The sequence below is a fragment of the Malaclemys terrapin genome, chromosome 6 (assembly GCF_027887155.1).
Source record: "Malaclemys terrapin pileata isolate rMalTer1 chromosome 6, rMalTer1.hap1, whole genome shotgun sequence".
Lineage (NCBI taxonomy): Eukaryota > Metazoa > Chordata > Testudines > Emydidae > Malaclemys > Malaclemys terrapin.
The window spans coordinates 44,810,821-44,825,018 of NC_071510.1; the positions used below are offsets into that span (position 1 = coordinate 44,810,821).

At 39.8% G+C, this 14,198-nt stretch overlaps 1 protein-coding gene across 1 annotated transcript in view; it reads right to left on the reverse strand.

The window, feature by feature from the left end:
• Positions 1-4,808: 4,808 nt before the first annotated feature.
• Positions 4,809-14,198, reverse strand: part of GOLM1 (golgi membrane protein 1) — a 55,012-nt gene continuing 45,622 nt past the window's right edge. The window contains exons 7-10 of the mRNA XM_054031952.1: positions 12,526-12,703; positions 10,113-10,439; positions 7,689-7,814; positions 4,809-7,237 (exon numbers count right to left, since the gene is read on the reverse strand). Coding sequence (XP_053887927.1) covers positions 7,161-7,237; positions 7,689-7,814; positions 10,113-10,439; positions 12,526-12,703 — 708 coding nt within the window. The 3' untranslated portion in view covers positions 4,809-7,160. The remainder of the gene's footprint in view (positions 7,238-7,688; positions 7,815-10,112; positions 10,440-12,525; positions 12,704-14,198) is intronic.

Here is a 14,198-nt window from a genome sequence, read left to right on the forward strand (position 1 = left end):
TTCTGACTGACAGTGGTGTTTGTAAGGATTTAATAACACTCATGGCTGAATATGATACAGTACAGTAGAGCCTGTCTGATAGGTGCAGCTGAGTTAAAGTGAAATTCTGGTTTGAACAAGGACTCTCTGAAAATGACATTTATAGAATCATAGAAGTGTGCGACTAGAAGGGACCTCAAGAAGTTATCTAGTTCAGTCTCCTGCACTCAAAGTAGGACTATATAATAACTTGACCATTCCTGACAAATGTTTGTCTAACCTGTTCTTAAAAACCTCCAAAGATGGAGATTCTACAACCTCCTTATGCAATTTATTCCAGTGCTTAACAACCCTGATAGGAAGTTTTTTCTAATATCCAACCTAAACTTCCCTTGCTGCAATTTAAGCCCATTGCTTCTTGTCCTATCATCAGAGATTAACAAGAACAATTTTTTGCCCTCCTCCTTGTAACAACCTTTTATATACTTGAAAACTGTTATGCCCCCATCTTCTCTTCTCCAGTCTAAACCCAGTTTTTTCAATCTTTCCTCATAGATCGTTTTCCAGAACTTTAATCATTTTTGTTGTTCTCCTCTGAACTTTCTCCAATTTGTCCACATATTTCCTGAAATGTGGCGTCCAGAACTGGACACAGTACTACAGTTGAGGCCTTATCAGCATGGAGTAGAGTGAAAGAATTACTTCTTGTGTCTTGCTTACAGAACTCCTGCTAATACATCCCAGAATGATGGTGGCTTGTTGTTGTTGCAAGAGTGTTACACTAACTCATATTTAGCTTGTGATCCACCATAGTCCCCAGATCCCTTTCTGCAGTATTCCTTCCCAGGCAGTCATTTCTCATTTTGTACGTGTGCAATTGATTGCTCCTTCCTAAGTGGAGTACTTTGCATTTGTCCTTATTGAATTTCATCCTATTTACTTCAGATCATTTTGAATTTACTCCTATCCTCCAAAGCACTTGCAACTCCTCCCAGCTTGGTATTCTCCACAAACTTTACGTGTTCTCTCTATGCCATTATCCAAATAATTTATGAAGATATTGAACAGAACTGATCCCTGAAGGACCCCCCTTGATATGCCCTTCCAGATTGTAACTGAACCACTGATAACTACTCTTCGGGAATGGTTTTCCAACTAGTTATGCACCTACCTTAGAGTAGCTCCATCTAGGTTGTATTTCCCTAGTTTATTTATGAGACGGTCATGCGACAGAGTATGAAAAGCCTTCCTAAAGTCAAAGCTATACCACCTACCACTTCCTCCCTATCCACAAGGTTTGTTATTCTGTCAAAGAAAGCTATTAGGTCAGTTTGACACAATTTGTTCTTGAGAAATCCATGCAGACTATTGCTCATCACCTTATTATCTTCTAGGTGTTTGCAAATTGATTGTTTAATTATTTGCTCCATTATCTTTCCAGGTACTGAAGTTAAACTCAGAGGTCTGTAATTCCCTGGGTTGTTCTTATTCCCCTTTTTATAGATTGGCACTATATTTGTCCTCTGGAATCTTTCCTGTCTTCCATGAGTTTTTGATGATGATCACTAATGGCTCATATCTCCTCAGTTAACTCCTTGAGTATTCTAGGACTTATTTCATCAGGCCCTGGTGACTTGAAGACATCTTTTTTCCCTATTTTAGCCACAGCTCCTACCTCATTTTTACTGGTGTTCAGTAGTTACTAACCTGTTTGGTGAAAACTGAAATGAAACAGTTAGCACTGCTGCCTTTTCCACATTTTCTGTTATTGTGTCTCTCTCTCTCTCTCTCTCTCTCCTGTCCCTCCACCCCCACCCCCCAATTGAGTAATGGGTCTACCCTGTCCTTGGTCTTCCTCTTGCTTGTAAAGTATTTGTAGAATGTTTTCCTATTACCCTTTGTCTCTAGTTGAATCACATTTTGTGCCTTGGCCTTTCTAATTTTGTCCCTACATACTTGTATTCTTTATTTATATTTATCCTTTGTAATTAGACCTAATTTCCATTTTTTGTAGGACTCTTTTTGAGTTTCAGATCATTGAAGATCTCTTGGTTAAGCCAGCGGGGTCACTTGCCATATTTCCTATCTTTGTGGCACAGTGATAGTTTGCTGTTGAACCCTTAATGTCTCCTTGAAAAACAGCCAACTCTCTGTTTTTTCCCCTTAGACTTACTTCCCATGGGATCTTACCTACCAATTCACTGAGTTTGCTAAAGCTGCCTTCTTGAAATCATTACCTTTACTGGGCAGTTTTCCCTCCTACCATTCCTTAGAATCATGATCTGTCATTTCATGATCACTTTTGCCCAAGCTGCCTTCCACTTTCAAATTCTCAACCAGTTCCTCCCTGTTTGTCACAGTCAAGTCTAGAACAGCCTCTCTCCTAATTGCTGTTTCCAATGTATTCCAAGAACTTGTTGGATGATTTGTCCCCTGCTGTATTATTTTCCCAACAGATGTCTGGATAGTTGAAGTCCTGTGCTTGGGATGCTTTTGTTAGTTTAAAAAAAAAAAAAAGTCTCATTCATCTCTTCTTCCTAGTTAGGTGTTCTACAATAGAATCCTACCATGACATCACTCCTGGTTTGTTTGTTTATTACCCCTTTTACACCTACCCAGAAACTTTCAACAATTCTGTCTCTTTCTATTTCAACCTCAGTCCAAGCGTATACAGTTTTGATATATACAAGGCAACACCTCGTGCCTGTCCTTCCTGAGCCAGCTGTACCCTTCTGGAATATTATCCCACGAAATCTCTGTGATGCCAGCTATGCCATAGTTATGTTTATTTCTAGTTCTTCCTGTTTGTTCCCCATATTTCTTGCATTAATATACAGATATCTATGATACTAATCTGATATGTCTCTCCCTTGTCCCTGGGGTTCCAGGTTTTTATCTTAATTACCATCCCATTTGCTCAGCTTACAAGTAAAAATGATTTTTTTTCCTAGCCTTGCAAACTCAAAAGGTATTCATAGACTGATAGAGTTTAAGGCCAGGAGAGTCTGTCTGCCTGTATGAAACAAGTGTTCAATTTCTCTGGTATATTGAGCCAAATAACTTACTTATTTGAACGAAGTGTAGTTATGATGCAACTGCAAAGCTGTAGTGTAAGAGCACTATTTTTAGAGGCACTTGATGGCTATAACTACAGGCTGTTCCAGAGGCAGCTACTTTACTCTGATCCCATGTGATTTACATAATTTCACTTTTTTCATTTAAAAGCAAAATGGGCCTCTGTTACCGTTAGGGAGAAGCAGTGTATTCACATTTATATAAACACTTCTCAGTTAAGCCAAGATGTAACAAAAGGAAGAGGATGGGAAATCTCATTAAGGAATTTTTTCTAGACCTAGCTTGTGTAGCTGTCTGGACATGAAGACTTACAAGGGGCTAATTGCTCAAATCAACTGCACAGCAGTTGCTTTAATCAGTATTTCCACATGAGATAGTATGGTACTGCTGTAAGGTGCTTGGATACATCTGTCTACCATCCAGTCTAATCATCATTAATCTCTGACCTTCCCTCTATGCAAGAATGAGTGTATAGTAAATTGTTTATCATAGCATTTACACATAGTTAATAGAGTTGGGTCATGTTCCAAACCTGATAAAGTTTGTTTAATTTCTTATGGAAGGGAGTTCCAAAACCATGGACAGGGAGCTGTAAGCACCACCCTGGGAGTTGACAGTTCCATTGTTCCTGATCAGAACTGCTATAAAATCATGGTAACAAAGAGCCTGTCTTTGAGGAGTTTGGGTCTAGGCCTTTCAAGAAGCTTGAAGATCATGGCCAGAATCTTTAAATGTCTTGATACTCCAACTCTTATAAACCTATTTGGAAAGGTAGATCTGTTTGCAAAGCACTTGTCAAGTCAAAATGGTAATACAGCAAGCAAAGCAGGCACTTCATAGTCTCTCTGCAAAGTTTTGCCTACCTCATTGCCCAGATCTACCGTAGGGGAAGGGTTTTTTTGGTTACAAGAGGGTTGAAAATTCATTCAAAGCAACAGTACACAGTAGTCTTCTCTTGAGGCAAGTAGATGTTTTGTGAAAGTTAGGAGTGGCAGAACTCCTCGCTCTAAGCCAGTGCTAAGAATAACAGTTGAATTAAAAAGCAAGACCAGAAGGCAAGATGAGCTGGATTTTTCTTTTTGCAGGCAATTATGTAATTTTAAACGTCTGTGTTCCAAAATGGAACAAACATTTAAATTTCCCAAAAATCAAGAGTTCCAAAGCCTTCATTTTGGGTTGATTGAAATGTTTATCAAAACGTTTTGTTCTGAGCTTGGCTGAGTTTTATTATAAAACACTTTTTTTCTAAATTCAGTTGGACCATCACTTGAAAAACAACATTTAGCTTTCAACAAATTGACATTGATGGTAAAGCATTCTGCTGGACAACTTCTAACCATCTCTACAAAATGGTTTAATCACAGTTGAAACTGAACACCCAAAATTGGCAGACTAAATATATTAGAAATCAATATTTAAGTTACCTTCTCTCCTTTGTAAATTCAATAAAAAAAATACTTTAGTGTACTGACCTCTCTACTTCTCTGCATTGTGAAGAATTATTATTACTAAACTTCCAGGCAAATTGGACTGCACACTTTCAAAGGAAACCACCTTCTACTGGAAATACACAAGCTGGTCAACAGGTAACATGTTAAGAAACTAGCAATAACTTCTGTACTGTGTCACATTTATAGAATACATGAATTAGAAATTGGGTAAATGAATCAGCTCTCTCCTCCCCCTCAACCCCCCACACTAGGAGCTAACATTGAAAGTAAGCCAGCCCTGTTTAAAATTAGTTAAATACACACTGAAAAAGATTGTTTTATTTTAAAATGTTTTTCTAAAATTGATCAGGCTTCATTGCAAAAACATTTTGAACAAGAACAAAAATCAGTTCGCCACCCTGTCAAGTTCATAACTTCATTCAGGAAACTCAAAGTGAGTACAAATGATTTTAGGTAATATACAAAGCTGTTTAAAACCACAGTTCTGAGTAAATCTAATTTCTCTTGCCCCACTAGAAAAAGCTTTAGTTCTAAAATTCTTTTCTATACAGTTGACATAAGCCCCTTGCCTTTTACATTTTAAAAAATTAGTTAGAATCCAAATCCTTCAAAAACCATTTAGAAAGTAAGTTTATTTACAGATGATTCAATCCCCCATGTAATGCATGACAGTCATAAATTAATGTCCATCTTATTTTTTTAAGCTGTCTGATGTGTAATATTACCTAATGGCTGGAGAGTTGGGATAGAGAAATGACCTTTTCACTAAAAACTGCAACTTTTGTACTGTCAAAGGCAATACATCCCAACTTTGTCCACATTTTTAGAGGTGGTGTCCTCTTGTCTCTCCCATTCCTCTGTCACTCTACAAAATGCTTGTGTTTTTTCTTAAGTTTGTATAGCCTACCCCCAAACCATGAACATAATGTATTGTGAGAGGAAAAGTTTCAGAAATGTAATATTTCTGTGTCGGCCTTTGTTACTGTATAGAGGAGAACATTGCAATGCATTTCTTAGGACAACTTAAAGTTACATTATTCAGAAACTCTCAACTCTCATCAGTGTATTTTGTCTATATGCATTCATTTATGTATAACAAAGGCCAGGTTTAATGCAGCTTCTGCATATAGCCCTATTTATTGTATGGCAACTACCTTTATTTAAGATACAAAAAAATGGTGCTGAAATGATTATAGCCAGATTACTGGCACTGTGAGCTATGGTATACAGTACATAACTGGAAAGGAAATAAAGTGCATGAGTAGTGAGTGAAGCATCAGATTTCCCTGGCTGGCAGAGTATAACAAAGGCAGTGTGCAGTCCTTTGTACAATTTAGTCATGCCTACCACCTCTTCTCTCCTCTAATCTTGTTTTACTGTCTCCTATTCTGTATTAGTATCTGAACTGTGATTTGGATTTGTTCAAGTTATAAAAATAGTCCTCTTGAACAAGCAGTTACAGGATACGAGCTGCTTTCATGTTCTTTTCCCTTTGTCTGAAACACTGGACTATGGCATACAGGTGACCTTCAGTAGCAGGATCCAAATCCCTGTAACCTACCCACTTTTATCAACCAGGATTTACAAGTGGAATCAAGGACAAAACCTCTGGGGTAGCTGAGAGTATGTGTGATACTAATTGTTTTAAAACAGCATGGTGAGAACTATCTGTGATAGATGGTGTGGTGGACTTTCCCCACTTTAAACTCCTGCTTCAACAGGCACCTTGCAGTAACAATGAGAGACCAGCACTCCCAAAGCTTTCCTAATGGCACTAGGAGGTATTGTATGTTTACCACAATGAATACATTCAACATGTTACAATAAAAACATTGTACAATAACAGTGAGCAAGTATTCTGTTATGCATAATAAACTTCAATGTGTTCAAGTTTACTCATGGAGTCCCACATAACAATGTCTTTAAATGCAATGGTGGATGGGTGAAGGAAGGAATATATATGGGGCACCATTTTAGCCTTCCCTTAGACAGTGGTAGCTTCAAGTCAGTTTGGCAGAAACCAAATCTTCCTACTAAAATGAGTTGTAAAGCTAATCCACACCATCTTGCTAGCTTTGTTGAATGCAGGTTCAGCCTCTTTGACATGATCTCCCATGGGACCCATGCTATTCTTCTGTGGTGAAGAGAGATATTACAGTAGGGGAAAAAAGGCTATCCAAAAGCCCTGTAGTAGTTTGAGAGGGTCAGATCAACTATTCCAGCCTTTGGTGACGATAAGGACTAAACATACCATTTACTGGGGGAGGATCAGTCTAAATTTAGCATCTGAATCACAGGTAGGGATTCAAAATATGATCTTAGAATTACTTTGTTTCCCCTACTTCATGCCATTGTTGTATGATTGTACAACTTAGCTGACTGTTTAAAAGTATTACAATTATTGCTAGCTAAGTAAGGTTTTAAAACAGTAAAAAAAAAAGTTTGACAGAAGTCAGAACTGCTTTAAACCTCTGTAAGAGACAAAGTATAATTTTAACCATTGAAGCATAGTACTAAAACTTCACAACCGTAATCTACTTTATTTGGGACCCTTTTAAAGCCTTGAGATGGCAATCAAGCATTCTAGCTTCACGTGGATCGTTATGGTTGGATTTGTTTGCAGGTGATTGAGTCACACATGGTGTGCTTCCTTATTCACAGCCTCTGTCTCTCCTCTTCACCTTGATCAAATAAGTGGTTCTTCATATTCGGATCTTCAGGATTTTGGGCTACTAAGGGAGGAAAAAAGTGAAATTCTTAATACTGTAAGAGTTGGAATAATTGATTCCATTTGTAAGAGGTGGAACAGCAGCAAGAGAAACAACATTGTCCTTACTGAAAGGATTGGATCACAGTAGAATAGTGCAATATCACAAGTATCTAGTTATGGTTTGCTTTTACATATACCATGAAACTGTACTGAGTGTCCATTTCTCCCCTCTCATGTAAATGGAGAGTAACTTCACTGAAGTCTTATTGCACCAGAGCAAAATTGGTAATAGCAAAGTCTGGCCCCGGCTATAGTCAGAGCAAGCACAAAGGCATCAGAGTTAACTAAACTGACTAATAGAAAGCCAGTCAGTTTCATCCCTCCCAAAACCCTTTTAATGGGACAGTTCTAAAAATACAGTATCCTGTGTACAAGGGGATTTAAAAAAAAAAAAAAAACCCTCAAGTTTTTACCATGCAAGTTATTTTCATTGTCTGTCAGTGCTGCTTGCTTGTCAGTTTCAGATTCAGCCTCATTTTCATCTAAGTTGTAGTCAACTGCTATGTTGTTCTGGTTCGCTGCTTCGGCTCCCTGTTTATCTATAAAGATATTTAGTTTCATTAGTGGCCAAAAACTTGCTACAGCTGCAGTAGAGCACTGTTGCTAGAAAAACAGTCTCCCTCATACTCCAACTCTACAACAGGTAGAATTTATCTTAAACCTTTGAAATTTGATTACCCTCTGCTTAGAGGTTCAGTTCTCAGCTATTCTTATTTGCTGCAGTTGCCTATCCAATTTCAGAACTAAGTTTGCTATAATCCTTGTATATAGAAGGGTTGATAACATGAGAGATGTAGGGCAGGAAGGGACCTTCAAGATGTCATCTAACCATTGCCCCTACTGAGAAGCAGAAATGCATACACCAAGACCATGCCTGATGACATATTTGTCTAATCTGTTCTTAAAGCTCCAAATGACAAGGATTCCATCACCTCCCTAGATAACCTGCTTCAGTAATTAACTATCCTTATAGTTAGATATTAAGAAAAACACTCAAACCTAATCTCCCTTGCTGCAAATCTGTCCAATGGACAGATTAAAATTCCCATACCCCAGGATGCTAAACAAGTCAATGTTCAGCGGAATAGGAAGAGCAAGTGTTAGCAAAAGGTTACAGAAAGAAATGGTAAATGGCAACCAAAGAAGGATAAACTGAACAAAAACAGTAGTAGTTATTAGTGGCATGTGCAAAGGAAAAGAATAATGAATAGCTTCCTCTGTTCAGCAAGATGTTTCAAACAAGCCCCAGGAACACAGGACTTCAGGATTCACAATGGTAGTCCACATATGACAGCCTTGCAAGCCTGTTTGTCTAATGACATGGGACAAATAACTAGTTTGGTAGGTAAGTAACAATTAGTTTTATCATAGCAAGTGTGGCAAGGAGATTTTGTGTTTATGCAGGTAAATTTTCATGACAGTTCTGAAAGACTGTTATGAAGAGCAAGTGGTGTATGTAAAGTTAGCCTAACTACATGTATCACATTCAAAGAGTATAAAAGACTGTAATGAAGTTCAGAAAACTAATCTTGGGCTTCTTACTTTCACTTTGCTTTATCTGCAAGAGAATATGTGCTAGTACCTGGAAAGTAGAGAACTGGTTTGCAGCAAAACTGGGAGTGGGGGATTCTTTTCATTTTGCTACAATCAGACAATCTTCATTTTCTGGCCTGTGTGAACTCTTCTGCACCATCCTGTTGCCTGTGTACTTTTGATTTGTACTTTAGATGAAATTCCAGATATAGCTGAGAACGTTGTCACTAAGACTGCACCACTCGCAAGATGACTGTAGCTAGAAGTTTTGATGTACTTGTAAAGCTCTGTTCACACTAGACATTTTTGCCAGTATTGTAATGTCAGGGGAGTGATTGGTTTTTTTAAATTACATTTCTATACCAACAAAGCCTTAATGTAGATGCAGCTATACCAGGATGAAAGTGTAGTTGGTAGTATTGCTTATTTGGCCTGAGGACTGGTAAACTATATTCAGCAAAAGCTATATCAACACTAGGAATGTGTGTCAGTAGTGTTACCAGCAAACCTTTTCTAGTGTATCCCTGGGCTATAATTGAAGCCAAAAATTCATGTCTGCTTAAAAACACACTACTTGCTAAATGTTTAGCCTTTGGGCTTAATCCTGCAAGATTCTGAAAGCATCAATGAAAGCTGAGGGTATGCGCCATCTACAGGAGACTCAATGCTTCACAGAATCAAATCCATAGAAAGGACAGAGCCTAGGGACAGTTACTATATAGGCAGGAGAAACTGAGTGATCTGGCTGGTAAACACTGAGCAGTGAACTAAAACATAATGGCTCTAGTTCACCAGGCGTGAAGTAATGCAGAGTAAATTCAAACTGCTTTGTCTCCAGGTACATATATAGTAGTGCAAGTCTGCCAAGTCCAACAGAAATATTACTGTTTAAAAGAATTTCCTTTTAATTTATTAAAAATTGCAGGGTGGTGGTGGTGTTTTTTTGCCAGACTAACAAAAACATTTCACCCCCACCCCTCGCTATAGATATATTTTAATCCTATTAGAATTACTCATAAGGAGTCTGATGTCAATGGATGTGCTGGTGTAGGTAAAAGAGCAAGAGATGGCCCAACATCTGTACCAAACAGGCAGGACAGCTGATCCCAGTGGAGATTTGGACCCAAACCACTCCAGAATACAACTAACAAGCATAAGAGCTGGAAACAAATTCCAGCTTCCACCCACAGAGCAAGGAAAGCAGGGAACTTGTCTCTGAGCACCAGTCTCTCACATGACAGACCACTGCATTGTGACATAAGCCACTTGGCAGCTAGATAGCCTGAGTGAGTCTTTGTACTAACCATCCTGATTGGGCTCCTGGTCATCCGGCTGAGCATCATAATTTAAGAGGTGCTCCCGCTCCACTTCTTCATTGGCAGCATTTTCTTGATTGACAGCATGGCCTGCAGGTGGTTCTTGCATTTTGACAGACCCCCTTTCTGCATCACCTTCTTTAGGAACATTTACCCCCTCATATGGATTCGGTTCCTTTCCTAGTTCAGGAGATAGTTCCTCATGCTCCATGGCACTCTTGGCTGAATTGTGTGGGGGTCCTTGATCAACAAAAAGCTTCTCATCTTCTGTTTTAGGCTCCTCTTTGTTCACCGCAACCAGATCACGTGTCCCTTCTGAAAAGCAATGTAATCACAGTTTGTGCACTAAGCAGAGTTTTGACCCTAGCAAAGCTTAAGCCTTTAAAAAGCTAGAACAGAATCAACTGCCCTCTGCCCACCCACGTTCAGTTTTTTTTCCTGTGCAGGGACATCTCTTTAAGCTGCATCAACTCCAAAGAATGTATAGGCATAAATCAGGGTACTCTAAGTTAAAGGTACTATTAGGAACCACTGCAGGATTTGTATTTCATAAGGGGTTTAAAGTCTGCATTGTCTTTGTTTTATAGTAAATAGGGAAAAAGTCTGAATCCCTTTCAGGTTATAGTGAGATCAATTAATAATTGCACATACAAAGTAGAACTATTTAAATACAGAGTTCTAATGTTCTATGTAAATGCCTATTCTCACAGCATTAAAAGTGTAAAAAGCTTATTTTTGTGTGTGTGCGCACACTATACTGTTAGCAATGCAACTGGCTTTAAACAGAGTCAGCCTACTACAAGGTTCACCAGATGTGAGTTCTACAAATAGCCTGTAGCTGCTTTTGTCTTTAATATGGAGATGCAGCTCAGGGACACTACTGGTCCCAGCATACACTGCTGCGTCATTTTCGCCATGTAGCTGTATTCTTACAGCCGTTTGAGATACAATTCACAAGAAGATCCTTATAAAAAAAGTCACATTGAAATACTAGCTCTCTGGAATGAGACCCGCAATATGCTCAGAGTTGTATTTTAAGAAAATATGGTAAAAAAAAAATTTACAAGGAAATTGAATTTCAAACGTATGTGATGCTAAGCTGAGAATGTGGCAACCATTAATTCATTCATATTCATAGAGTTTAACGCCAGTAGGGACCATTAGATCATCTAGTTTAAACTCCTTTATATCACAGGCCCTTAAATTTCATCCAGTTACTTCTGTGTTGAGCCCAATAACTTGTGTTTGATTAAAGGATAACTTCCAGCAGTTGCAGGAAGGTCACATCTACTAAAAACAAACTATAATGTGTTAGGCTATTAAAGTCAAGTCCTTGTTTCAGAAGGTCTTCAGAAAAGAGAGCGCCTTTTCCATAGCAAATTAGGGATACTAATTTAGGCCTGCCAAACATAACATTGTCCTGTTACTTGCAGCATACACCTAGGGCTAGATTCACAAAGATTAGGCACCTCATTGCCACTTCAGATGTCTAAATCCAAAATTTAGATCCTCAGAAACTCAGCTACCACCTAACCTGTGGGAGACCCAGATTCAAATCCCACTCTGCCTAATGTAAAGCATGGACTTAAACACAGATTTCCCCCTTCCCAAGTGAGTGCCCTAACCACTGGGCTAGCAGGCAGGTCTCAATCTTTTTCCTACTGAAGCGGGAATGCAATAGAGCAGGGACAGGAACCTGGGTCTCCCAGAAGAGTGCATTAATCACTAGGCTACAGAGTCACTCATTCTCGCTCTGACCCACCACCACTGTTTTTTGCAGGAAAGGCTCCTAAGTCTGGTCAGTCCTAACTCCAGGAGAGGGTTCACAACTGTGACTCCCAAGTGGAGATTGGACCAGATAGAGGCACCTGAGTTGGGCGCTTAAGTCCTTTTAAGGAGCAAGTCTAGTCCGTGCACCTCTCCTCAGTACTTCCTATTGCCACTCTTAGGCAGCTCCCCACTTAGCTTGCTGGCTTTTGTGGATCCCATTCTTAGGCATCTAACTCTTCCCATACATCGTATAGGGAGCCTGGGTGCCTAAAGTTAGGTGTTTCAATGCTGAGCCCAAGTCCTCTTTGGGGATGTAGCCACTACTTTAACATATTTTTCAGCCAATGGAAGCATTTTAATTAAAAAATATATACTTTGACAGACATTAGCTATTAACTATAACTTTCCATAAGCACGGAAAAAATACAATGATCAATGTCAATCTGCTGAACTAAGTTGTATCCAATTTTTTCTACCTGTAATTAAATTAAAATTAATTTTTATGTTTAATTAAATTAGAATGAAAATACATTTAATTAAATTAAAACACCATTTAAAATAAAAATGGTGAGAAGCCATTTCTCACCTCAGTTGCTATTAAGGTGTTAGTGATGTAAATAGCCAATCTTACCTTTGTCTTCACGAGACTCAATCTCTGGTACCTTTTTTACACTGGGTGTTGGCTTTGATGCTTCTAGAGCTACATTTCCAGGAATTTTGTTCTTCTCTTGCTCCTCATCTCCTTTCTGCTCTTCCAGGTCATGCAGCTGGAGCTCTGGTCGATTAAAAGTTGGCAGCTGAATATTACCCTTAAAAGCATATACAGACATATGTGATTTGTCCATCCAAATGCTTATTCCTATGCTCTGATTTATATTTCATTTTTAACCCTGACTAGAGAAATCTAAATGCTCCAAAACCAATTCAAGAAATAGACTTGAACTGAAATCTTCATTGGAGTCAGAAGTAAAACGCAACCCCGATAAACAGGCAGCACAGTTTCCACACACAGTACACCAACGGAACAGTTTGATATAATGCCTCTTCCTGTACTACTCCACCCAATATCATCAGATTCAGTAGTTGCTATGCATAGTGCATCAGGAGCTATTGTTCTCTGAAGCAACGTTTCCAAGGGTGAAGGACGAGTCCCTCTGGAGCACCAAGAAATAGTTTTGGATACAGAACAGAGGCAGTGCAACTTGCCCCCAGGCTGCCCTGCTGGGCTGGAGGAGCTACTACTGTTTTTCTCAAGGAGGGCTCAGCTTTCAATAAGTTTTGGGAACACTAATTTATGGCAGCCTAATTCAGATACATGAATTAGTTCAATTTGGACTGTTCTGATGTTACCAGTTAGGAGTCCTGCCTTTCTGCTCTGCACTCAATGCACATATTTCTGTTGTTTACTTGTCATAATGCCTGATCTCAAGTTTATCCAAGCCTTATGCCAGAGAGTGGGTGAGTGGCAAACATGGGTTTAGATGGACATCTTGTAAACCCCTAAATGCCATCTCCTACAAAAAAGTATTGTAATCCTTCCTCCACCTCATTGGCACCATCTGCTTCTTTATCACACCTGTTGACAGATGAAAGCCAAAATAATACCCTAAGAGTGACCACCATCAGGACTGTTCACAAAGGCAGATGGCAGCTAACAAGTGTGGGTTTAGTACAGCAAATGTTTTACAAAGCCAGAGACCACTTCGGCTATCACAACTTGCTACAGCATGAGTGTTCATTGATACAGAGACTGTGTGCACAAGTAACCACATAGCAGACATCAGCATTAGATGACAAGGTGAATCAGTGACTAAGAAACGTCAGCTGAGCTCCAACTGTGGTATACAGAATATGGAATAGTCCAGTTCATTCAGGGGTGAAAGTAAGTCCAGTAACTTACCGGTACGCTGGGGCCAGCTCTGGCCCCCAGAAGGGGCGGGGCCTAGGGCGAAAGAGGCATGGCTGAGGGAGTCAGAGCCAGCCCCAGCCCACCCTGTAAGGTAAGTGCCTCCCCCCGGGGCTGTGGGGGCTATTTAAAGGGCCCGGGGCTCCCCTGCTTCTACCGCCCCGGCCCTGTAAATAGCCGTGAGAGCCCTGGGGAAGCGGTGGGGCTCCCGCGGCTATTTAGAGGGTCAGGGCAGTAGAAGCAGCGGGAGCCCTGGACTTTTTAAATAGCCCCCAGAGCCCTGCAGCCCTACCCCAGGGCTCCAGCAGTGGGGCTCTGGTGGCAATTTAAAGGGCCTGTGGCTCCAGCTCCTGCTGGGAGCCCCAGGCCCTTTAAATTGCCCCCTGGGGAAGCCTGGC